The sequence below is a fragment of the Cariama cristata genome, unplaced genomic scaffold (genome assembly GCF_000690535.1).
Source record: "Cariama cristata isolate BGI_N322 unplaced genomic scaffold, ASM69053v1 scaffold17359, whole genome shotgun sequence".
In the NCBI taxonomy this organism is placed as follows: domain Eukaryota; kingdom Metazoa; phylum Chordata; class Aves; order Cariamiformes; family Cariamidae; genus Cariama; species Cariama cristata.
In genome coordinates this window covers 10759-22639 of record NW_009634212.1, presented here as the reverse complement: position 1 = coordinate 22639, position 11881 = coordinate 10759, and the positions used below count along the sequence as shown (strand labels likewise).

Here is an 11881-nt window from a genome sequence, read left to right as displayed (position 1 = left end):
CCCCAACTCTCCTAGCCTGTCCTCAGAGCAGAGGTGCTCCAGCCCTTGGATCATCTTCATGGCCGCCTCTGGACTTGCTCCAATAGGTCCATGTCCTTCTTCTGCTGAGGACCCCAGAGCTGAAGGCAGTACTGCTGGGGGGGGTGGGGTGGGCTCACCACAGCAGAATGGAGGCAGAGGATCACTTCCCTCAATCTGCTGTCCATGATGCTTTTTATTAGGTGAAGATACAATTGGCTTTCTGGGCTGTCAGCACACATTGCCAGGTCACCCAATTTTTTTGTCCACCACTATCCCCAAGTCCAGTATCCCCAAGACCTTCTCTGCAATCCATTGATCCCCCAGCCTATATTGATACTGGGGAGTTCCCTGACCCTGGTGCAGGGCCTTGCACTTGGCCTTGTCAGACTTCAAGACATTTGCACAGGCCCACTCAAGCCTGTCACGGTCCCTCTGGATGGCATCCCTTCCCTCCAGCGAATCAACTGCACCACTGAGCTTGGTGTGGTCTGCAAACTTGCTGAGAGTGCACTCAGTCCCACTGTCTATGTCATTGCTGAAGATATTAAATAGTATTTGTCCTAGTACGGACCCTTGAGGGACACCACTTGTTACTGGTTTCCACTTGGACACTGAGCCACTGACTGTAACTCTCTGGATGTAGCCATCCAGCCAGTTCCTTATCCATCTCATATCCACCTCTCATTCCTTAGTCCATCCGTGAAACACATCTCTCTCCAATGTAGCAATAGGGATGTTGTGGAGGACCATATCAAAGGCCTTACAGAAGTCCAGGTAGATGACATCAGTATTTCAGTCTTGGAATCACTTACAGTTTAATCCAGTAAAGAGGAAAAGAGACAAGAATCCCTTCTGTAAGCATGTGGGCTACAGTGAAAACGGGCAAGGGGAACACATCTGTTCACACATTCTGGAATCCTAGCAGCTACCAAATTTTGCAACGTTTAGGAAATAAAAAACAACAGCGTCTGTACTTTTCACTGTGTACTACATAGAATGTAAGACTAGAAGGAAACAGGAAGCTCACAACATGTGACAGACGCTAAAGTTTCTAACGCTCTTTTACGTTTCAAATTAGATAGTAAACTAAGAAGATGGTCCTTTAGCTAGAAATCAACATTTTATACTAAAAAAGATCCATTCCAGAAGATAATTTTTTTTCTTCTATTTTGACTTAATGATAAACAGGAAAGTTACTAAAATACAGTAACAACCATTATGCTAAAACTCCTTTCATTTCGTACTTTCCAACTCTTAATAGCTTGGCTAAAAAGTAGTCCACAGATAGATCAAGACAGCTTAAAATATAAAGAACTCAGATATTTTAATTCAAGAAGCTAAAATAAAGTTTTACATGTTTTATGCAGAATGTTTTCGTTGGAATAATTCTGTTATGTTACTTTAACTTTTTTTGTACTTTCAGATGATAAGGAGCAACAGAATTTTAAATATAGGAAACAATATAATTGTTCAATTTCATTAAAATAAAACTGAGGTTTTTATCTACAAAAGGAGAATCTCAATATGTATCTCAAAAGGACTTCAGTTACTTATAAATGACAATCAGTTTATACTAAATACTTTTTACATATGAGAAAGTTATAATACATAGGATTACATGGCTTCTATATGCCAGCTGCAATGTACTCTGAACTCCAAATAAATAAAAATCTACATTTAGAAATACCTGCTATGTCATCAACAATTTCTGTGTATGTTCTACGAGCTATGTCAAGGAACTCATTGATGTTAGGCTTAACAGCATAGCATTTCTGGGTCCTCATATTCAGACATCCTTTTGTGTACCTTGTGTCATCATTAATTACAGTTGTAATCTTTTCAAGTATAATTCCGAATCTGCAATATTAGTTGTATCGCTAATTAGCCACATAGTGCTTTACGATTTTTATTTGCAATATCGTCCCAAAATTACAAATAAAAGTATTACAAATAACTGAAGCAAATTATCTACTGTTAAAACCAAACACTAAATTTCATGTCTATTTTGACCTCAGGATGAAGGCTGTCCAAAGATATCACTCAAATCTTTGGGAGATGCAAGTTATTTCTTAAATATACAGGCAACAGTTGATTTTTGCATTATTATGAGGACTCTAGGAAACCACTACTTCTGCCTTTTCAGAATTATTTTTAATGGAGTGCAGTTCATCAGCAATTCCAATATCATAGCTAACTTTGTTTTGATTTTTTCCCTGTATTTGTTCGACAGTTAAAAATTAGAATTTTTGACAATTAAAATCAGCTTTTAGGCAAAAGAACAGAACTATACCTGTAACTACAAATAAGCAAAGGTGCAACATCTTTAATCTTCCAGACATTCTTAAGAAAGATGAGAGTTTCTAACATACTAAGTAAAGTATTATGATCAATACCTTGTATCTTCAAGAGAATTGTAATAAGCCTTTAGCAGCGGAGTGTTACAGCTTCTTAAAGCAGCCTATTGAAGATTAAAATATGGACATGAAGAGTTACTTCTTTTTGTAGCCCTTTTAAAGGACTGAAAGTTTTTAGATTCACTGAGGCTTACTAGCAGTTGCATAAGTAGCTTACGGAATCTAGGCTTCAGTTTCAGTTAAATGTTATAAAAATCAATTATTCAGGTAATGGTAGGAATCCCTTTCTTGAGTATTAGACTTAATGCTTATTTTCAACTGCTTATAAGAATTAACAGACTACGTTGGCAATGTTGTGTTCTGCAAGAACACGATTTACTTCGAATTTTTTTTGTGGACTCCATGATCCTTATCAGTCCTTTCCAACTTGAGATATTCTATTCTATATTTATGAAACTGAACAAACTGCACTGTATAAAAACAAGGACAAAACAGTCTGTACTTCATTAAAAAAAAAATAATTTACAGAGATAGCTTACTTTTAGAGGCTCCACAAGTTCCAGAGTATGCTTCAGGTAGATTAAATTAGTTATTTTTGATTCAGCAGTTTTAACCTGTTGAAAAATTTTACAAATATTGGAGGTGCTTCTATGTCAGCTTGTTTAAAAAAAGAACTTAAGAACTAGCAGAACTCATATTGTTAACTGTAACAGGTTTATACTTTTAACGAAAATTGCTAAAATACTCTTTATAAGCTCACTTTGACAACCCGACGTATAACTGCATTAAAAAAATGTTTACCTAAATTTTACATTGCCTAGTGTGATAGTTTGCCCATTAGTAGCTAATATTTTCATATATTTGCACCGATAATGACTGACCCTGAGAACACTGTCTTAACCCAAGCCGTGAAAACTTCTTTTCATCTTCTAAGAATACATAGCTCTGTATAAACTCGACATAGCTTGTAGACCCTTTCAAAGGGTCCACCATCCCCGGAGATGTTCAAAAAACATTTAGATGTGTCACTTCGAGACATAGTTCAGTGGGTTTAGTGGGCATGGTGGCATTGAGTAGACTGTTGGACTTGATGATCTTTGAGGTCTCTTCCAACCATAATGATTCTAAAGCAAATACATTATGCATTATAATTAAGAAGCATAGCCCTTTTCATAAATGCTGTTAAACACAACATAACCCACTTTGGTTGACTTACGTTTGGTTAATATATTTATACCCATAAACAACTGTCCATGTAATTTAAAAAAAAAAAAATCCAATAAATGTTTACAAATTTTGCTTACAGTAATGATTGCTCCTCAAAATGTTTTGTCCACGTACACATTCTACCTTGTTTTGTATGCCCCATTAACATTTATGATAAAGAATTTTGCTGCTGATATTAAAGCATAGCATATGTACTGCATAGTATATGCACTGTGTGAGAGGATTTTAAGACACCAACATAGATAAGCACATTGTTTGGTTCTGAAGAAGATCTAGTGTGTTTTCAACATGAACACAGGAGTATAACCCCGTGTGAAATCTTCTCTCATTCATATATAGTAACTCTTTATTCTTGTGATAGAGGGCAGCTCTTCTCTTATCTAACCTTCTACATAAAGTTGTTTTCTGTAAAAGAGAGGCCTAAACAATGCTAAATGTACGACAGAAGAATCATAATCTGCAAATAAATATGGGGCCTAAGTCGGACATCAAAAGGACAGATACAGTCATATGTGAAGAGCGGGTATTTCGTAATGGAATGCACCTTTGCTAAAACAGTTCTTATAGGAACTTCAACAGCACTGGTGTTAAAAGTGGATCTTTGTACATGCTGCACTTTAGGGTCAAAGGGAGAAAATGAATGAATACAATCATAGTTGATAACTCTTCTATATAATGTTACTTCTTTATGATTCATTAATTACTAAAATGCAAGCCTATCCTTTATAGCGTCTGAAATTAATTTGTCCACAGTCACTCTGATATGTAAAGCATGACGATTCAGAGAAGCAGTTGACTTTGGTTTTGTGCTAGAGACTTAAGTCCTACAGATTTAAGTGCTACGCCAGTGGGTCAGCCCTAGTTTAACTTTTGTATTTCCTGGAAACTCATTTAAACCAAAAATACTGGTACCTTCCCCCGGTGAGAGAAGGAATCAATCTGTCACACACCTGGAACTTCATTAGGCACAGATTCTATTGAATTTGTTCTTCAGATGGGTGACCAAGTAATCCAGAGCAGGTGGTCCTCATTTCCACCAAAAGTTGGATGTTGATCCAACTTCTAAGGATCCTTCTTGATTGAGACAAGAGAGTCTTCTAAGGAAATCTAGGTGTTTTTTTTGTCCAGATACCTTTAGTTTGCTTATATATGCAGATTTCATACGAGGAAGTACTTGATTTCACCAATGACATGATTTTTCAAATAACACATCTCAGCAAGACTGTCAGTTCACAGTCCTCCTTAGGATGAGAGAACACTCATGTTAAACATACCACTCACAGGTCTAGTGATTGAAATTGTAGGTTTTTCAGATGACTACCTCATCTGTTGACTGGTGGAACATTTTGCAATGAAAATTTTTATGGGGAGTCAGAGTGGAACATACTGAATGGATTAATCTAGCATTTGATAAAAGCAACTGAGTTAGCACTTGAATGAACACATCACATGAATAGTAAGCTCTGCTATATCAGAGCCAGTCAAGACTGGAAGCACTGCAGTTAAAAGTTTAGTGTACGTGATCCTACATATACATAAAGGCATCAAGTTTGACAGTTTCAGTCATACAGCTGATCTTTCATTCATGTTACAGATTTCTATGAGGAAAGCTGGGAGCAATAATGACATATCCAAAAGCTGAATGTTTAAAGAGATTTATCTGCATTTATTACAGTCCTGCTGGAGTCCGTACCTGATTTCTTTAACTGTCATTAGACAAGTCATTTATCTAAGCAGGTAACTCAGCATGTGAGAAGATGCTGAGAGGCAAAAGAGTTCTAAGTATCTATGATGCTGGCATACCAGCATAAACACAGGCAAGCATATGCCTCAAAAGCATTGGCAGAAATATCCTATTCAAGTACAGCAGGCAAATGTAACTTATAATGGAACGGTTACAATATGCTTAGTAGAAAAAAGTTGAGGTTCAGGTATCTCAAGCTCACTGTGGTTAACTGTCGTGTCTGCTCCCAACCAAGATCCAGCAGTAAGCTACATGTATTTATCCTGTTTTGGTATTTGTATTGCATGCGTTAACGTGCATTAATACATGAGGCAAGGTCTGATGAAAAAAATATCTTTCTTTGAAACACGTTAATAGTCACTAGGAGGGAAAAAACTTTTATACCCCCTTCAACAATTTTTGTTTACAAAGTAGTTTAGAACAGGAGCTGACCTCTAGTCTAACAAAGACACATTGGCACACTGAAGGTAGAGAAACCTTAGTTTAATTAATCACAACTATCTCCTGGTTAAAAACAATACAGCATGATTTTCAAGGTGAAAGATTAAATCCCGTCTTGAGCTCCTAGAAGACTTCAAAGGTGGAATTTCCTATAAATACTGAGAAGGAAAGAGGGGTTCTAAGGAACTTGAATCTGAAGGTATATTCAGTAATTCTCCCAAAGGTGATTTGTGATGGAAGCCTTCTCTGTTGGTCAAGTTCCTGAATGCACTCTAATGGATGTAACATGAGGCATAAGGCGCTCACACAGACTGAAACCATCGCTGCCACTGTCAAGTGGCTAAGTGATAAAATGTCTTCATGCTGAAGCCTTAACTTAAGCAGATAAAGTATTGCTTGTCTTTCAACTAAACTATGTTGTTGTAAACATTTATAGCTTTATTGTCTGGTTATGCTTTTATGAATAAATGCTTTTATCTGCATTTCACTTTGGTCTGCCTTGTAAGATATGTGATTTAAGGTAACAGATAAAAGCAGGACACTCTTTTAATGCTTAAGACAGGACCCTGAGAAAACTTAAAGAGTAATTAGTTCTCCAATACATTACTTATTCCTTGCATGCAAAGGTTAACAGAGAAGCATGGGTCAAGCTGAGAACTGGACACAGGAGGGACTTCCAGACACTATTCGTAACCTGTGTGCTTGAGACATAAGGTTCTCTGCTTACAAGAATACAGAACAGAACCATAGAATCATTTAGGTTGGAAAAGACCTTCAAGATCATCGAGTCCAACCGTTAAACTAGCATGGCCAAGTCCACCACTAAACCATGTCCCCAAGTACCACACCTATACGTCTTTTAAATACCTCCAGGGATGCTGACGCCACCACTTCCCTGGGCAGCCTGTTCCAGTGCTTGACAACCCTTGAAGAAATTCTTCCTAATATCCAACCTAAACCTCCCCAGGCGCAACTTGAGGCCACTTCCTCTTGTTCTATGGCTTGTTACTTGGGAGAAGAGACTGACCCCCACCTCACTACACCCTCCTTTCAGGTAGTTGTAGAGGGCGATAAGGTCTCCCCTCAGCCTCCTTTTCTCCAAACAACCCTGGCTCCCTCAGCCGCTCTCCATCAGACTTGTGCTCCAGACCTTTCACCACCTTCATTGCCCTTCTCTGGACATGCTCCAGCACCTCGAGGTCTTTCTTGTAGCAAGGGGCCCAAAACTGAACACAATCAGTTAAGAAAAACTTCTGTCTCATTTGATACTGCTTATGCTGTGCAAATGAGTATATTGTTTTCTGTCAGCTGGTTGTTGTTCAGAGGAAACACTTAACTCCTGCATGAAAAAGCTGCTCTTAGCTCATACAATGTCTGTGTCTTGGAAACTAACACATAAAGTCCCATTTCTGGCTTTGTATGTTTACATTATTGACTTAGTAATTTAATATAGACTTAAGTTTACCTGTATTATAAGCACAGCTGAGCAAAGTCAGAGTGCTTCTTAAGAACCTCTTTCAAAATAGTTTTCAGGCAATAAAGACTTATTTCTATTGATTTGTATTACATGAAAACTAAGCAACTATTTAATTTCTAGTAAGAAAGATGCTTAATTTTCTTTAGTCTATCAAAAATTGTATTAACCTCCAAAAATAAGAGTAAAATTCTGTTACATGTTTTTTCCTTTTATGCTGCTGTGAAGAAAATTCCTTTCTCTGACGCTACTACTGTCGAATAGGATGTACACTTAAGAAGAATAAAGACAGGGAGTGATGAAAAAGTAAACATTTTTGGAAGTCAATTTGCATATATTAAGATGAATGTGATATTGAAGCAAACCCAAATTTTTCTAACATTCTCCTATGAGAATCTTCTACTGCTGTAAAATAAGATATACTCTCAATCTACCATAACATTATTCCACGACTTTTTAAGTGCAGTCTTTTTCTTAGCATATCATGCATGTTTATAGATATCACATTTATATATTGCATGTTATAGCGAGATAACTGATCATCTAAGGTGTATTTCAAAACATACCGTATCCTGCTTTGGAATTTGTACCAAAACTGAAAGTAGTTGTTCTGTATCCAGAAATTTTGAGATAACTGTAAAACAAAAGTAAACAGATCAGAAATTTAACTGAAATTATAAAAAAATCTATTTTTTTAAATGCACACAATTACTCAGTGATACTTATGCTAATCTTTTTCTTTCATTCTATCTTCACAAATTATTTACCAGGGAAAAAAACAGGTTAAAAATAGTTGCCATCTAAATTATTTTGTCACAGCTATACTTACTATACCTAAGCATGCAGTGATTATTCTACAGGTGGACAAATATCAATTCAATAATACTCCTTTTGTTAGATTGAATCATATCTCTTTTGTGATAAAAATTGCATCCAACTTCAGGTGGACTAACTCTTGCTCTGGTACTGTATTTTTTTCACATTTGTCCAGACCACTATGTTTTATGAAGCAATGAGAAAAAAAAAGCATACACAAGTATTATATCAGTGACGCCTTTATTTGTTTTTAATGTATGTGTTATGTATGCTTGTATACTTCCAACATAGCGCATATCTAGCCACAGAAGTAAAGAGACAAACTCAAATTCTTCGAAAAAGCTATTGGCTCACTGACTTCTATCCGCTTTACCAGAGAAATTCACTTACTAGCAAAATACTTGAGAAAAATATCACTATCATAATAAAGATTACTTCAAAAAATTAAGTGTCCACTATGTAAGTGTCACCTGACAAATCATGAAAAAAACCCAACTTTTCAAACATACTGAGTCACACTGCCTACTTTCATAGATCAGAAAAAAATGTTTAAAAAGAAATATAATACTATATATTAAAAAATAAACTACTACCTGCTTGAAGGCCAAAAAAGAGCTCCTCATCCTGGAGTAATTCCTGAACACAGTCTAGTCTTGTGTTAATTGTTTCAGCATCAACTAGTGGCTCCAGGATATTGGATCTAAGTCTTCGACTTCCACCTGGAGTTTTAGTGTAATTTAGGACACCAAAAAGCGTGTGACTGTTCCTTTGAAAACAAAATAGATGTGAAGAATACACTTACAAAAATAGAGATGGTAAATGTCACGTGACATTTTCAGGCAAGAGTATCCTATAAATTTGGGGCATGCTTTTGGGATGCTTAGCACCTTCCTATTTGCCATGTGTATTATACAAACTACAGTAGTTTAGGAAGTCAGGTAATTTAGTGTAATTTATAATTATATAATATTAGCCCTCATTAAATCATTTTCCCAAAGTATAGAAATACATTTGTACTCAGTATTTTCCTCCTTTTTTGTAGTAGTATTCCGTTCCTACTGCAGTGGTGCAGTTCACATTTTTCCTCTCGATTGAACTACTTAAAAACAAACAAATCAACCTTACAAAAGGAGACAAATTATAATCTGAGATCCATTACTAATCAGAACATTTTCATTAAAATACATTTCTGAAAATTATTTAAAATACTTAGAAGTCCAAGAGAGAAATAAGCTTTGATCTTATTACTTTTTTAAAGAACTGACTTACAGTCAGTACAGGAGCCAAATAACAAGCTCATGATTTATAAATATTATTTTCATGTTCATGGCTTTTGCATGTTACACATCCCAGGATCTACACTTAAGGGTTGATTTTATCTGTTGAAAATAAACAGCCTATAATATTTACATCTAGTACATACTTAAACTGTTTTAGAAACCTGAAACCTTCAATGCTATTGGCTTGAAGAAAGGTCAGTGAAAACACTGGGGCCATATAAACTTATTGATTGAAACCAGAACTTGAATAGGAAGAAATCTGATACAAGTATATTAAACAGCCAGCATAAAGATAGATACATAGTACAGAAACTCCTGAAATACCATGGTATAAAAGAACACTGCAATAGTCAAGAGATTTTAAAAAGCGGGGAAATGCAAACCAATTTTATTAAGGACATATTTACCATAAGATACAACTCATGACAACACTTAAGAGGAACCTCTACATTTGAGACAGTACCCACACTGCCTACCTTTAAGCAACTGAGGGCTCGTTTCCCTATACAGTAAATGAAGACAGACAAGCCCCTCCAGAATTAATACTGGCACAAGAACTTGATTTAGGTGTTTCTTGTGCATGTCTGTACTATTAACTTTTACCTGTTAATATCTAACCAGGTTTTAGGGGTAAGATCTATGTAATGGAAATAGCTGTGTGTGGCCTGGTTCAAGCCTGCCACCAGGTCAGCAAAAATTCTGCAGCAATAATGCTAAAAAAATAAGAGAATCTTAAAGCAGTTTAGAATTGCTCAGTTCCTGCTGTGATCTCCTTCCTCTCAAAACCATCTGTGGAATTAGAAGCCGCTTTCAGAGAAATACTGCTCTGAGGACACCAATCTAAAGTTCTTGCAGTTACATATGAAGCAACGGAGCAAACAAGAAGGAACCAGGGACAGAGCATGACAGACGAACAGAAAGAAACTATTGTTACCTCCCACTTCTAAAGAACAGATCTGTGTACTCTGCAATCCTCATAAAAAATTAAAAGAAAAAAGAAAAGAAAAAAAGCAGTGGCAGAGGGTCAGGATGATAGATCCAGTCAAAGACATCCCTGACCACAGCAGGGAGGCTGGAACTAGATGATCTTTAAAGGTCTCTTCCAATCCAAGCCATTCTATGATTCTGTGACATCTCTCCAAGTGGAAAGCTCTTACAAGTAATACTTGGAGACTGAGGAATCCCTTTTTATATCAGGGTGATGAGTGGACTTCTAAACAGAAGTAGATCTCAGAACTTCGCAGGCAGCAAAGTGCAAGTTCCAAGTCTTTCTCTCTCTAACTAGAAGTATAACGGTCTTGACAAAGTAAGCTTGCAGCTGCTTCTGCCTGGAAGGCAAGTAACTCCTGGTGAGGGAAACGCTCCAAGCATCGTTCTCATTGTGGAGAACTACCATGCAATCAAGTACCATATTGCACATGACCATCATTATAGAAATTACTTTGTTTGCCACTATTTGTTAGAGCTAAAGGAAAACAAAACAACCTTTCAAGCCTGGAGTGTTTCTCTTGTGTAAAATGAGTAAAATCTCCGCATTTTAATCCAACATAAGCAACTTCTTGCGGAAACGTTGCCTCTTTCATTTCACAATCATGAAAATTCACATCAACATAAATTATAAGTTTGAATAATATATATATATATCAATGTAGAGATGACTATGTATCATCTGTTCCAGCCACTCAGTTGTAGGATTTTCTATACTAGAAATTTTGTGCTGAGTTGTAATGCATATCTCTGTCCACGTTTTTTTTTTTAAAAGCTCTGAATGATATATAAGTTCTGTCATACAGAAACAAATATAATGGTCAGCTCTTTGACACAAACATCAAGGAAACTTGGTGAAATACAACTTTATAAAAGTGTAATTTGTTAACTTAAATATTCTTACCGAGAATCTCTGTTATTAATTACTAGTTCAAGATTTTGCGCTGATGATGAATCTATCATAGCTGTTTTCTCACTCCCCTGGAAACGCACCTTGAGTGATTTAGGAGCATAAACTGAATTTTGAATAAATTCAACATACTTTAGCAAAGCTGCAGCAGCTGCAAGACAGTAATACCTTGGAAAGAAACAATTTTTAATGAATGTTGAATAGTGCTATTTAAATACCACAAAACCAAACGCTGCACTATAGAAATCACAGTCACACTTCTGCTTGACAACTACTGGGATTGATAGCACTGAAAAAGTGTGTTTTAAATATGCACTAACCCATGTATAGTGCACATATACGCATGTAAATCAAGTATTCATGAATGTCTGAGTCTCTGTACACTCGACACTCCACACTATATAGCTGCTATTGTGAACATAAATATTTCAGGAGTTACATGTGACTTGAAATGAATACCCAGGTCAGCAAGTATCACTACTTCAAATTGTTGGTACAAGAAAAACATTTGCTGAGGCCAGAAAGAAAGGCAATCATAGCTGTTAAGTTGTATCTTTAAGGAAAGAATGAAAAGGAGAAAGTGGAAAGCTGTGAAAAATAATAAAAAAACCCCACCAACCCCCCCCC

At 36.3% G+C, this 11881-nt stretch overlaps 1 protein-coding gene across 1 annotated transcript in view; it reads right to left on the bottom strand.

Annotated features, from left to right (window-relative positions):
- The window catches only part of MSH4 (mutS homolog 4), a gene marked incomplete at its 3' end in the record, with an annotated part of 33323 nt that overhangs the window by 10727 nt on the left and 10715 nt on the right, over nucleotides 1-11881 (bottom strand). Inside the window, exons 6-11 of the mRNA XM_009707076.1 lie at nucleotides 11249-11422; nucleotides 8671-8843; nucleotides 7828-7895; nucleotides 2915-2989; nucleotides 2415-2479; nucleotides 1709-1878 (exon numbers count right to left, since the gene is read on the bottom strand). Of these exons, the coding sequence (XP_009705378.1) occupies nucleotides 1709-1878; nucleotides 2415-2479; nucleotides 2915-2989; nucleotides 7828-7895; nucleotides 8671-8843; nucleotides 11249-11422 (725 nt within the window). The remainder of the gene's footprint in view (nucleotides 1-1708; nucleotides 1879-2414; nucleotides 2480-2914; nucleotides 2990-7827; nucleotides 7896-8670; nucleotides 8844-11248; nucleotides 11423-11881) is intronic.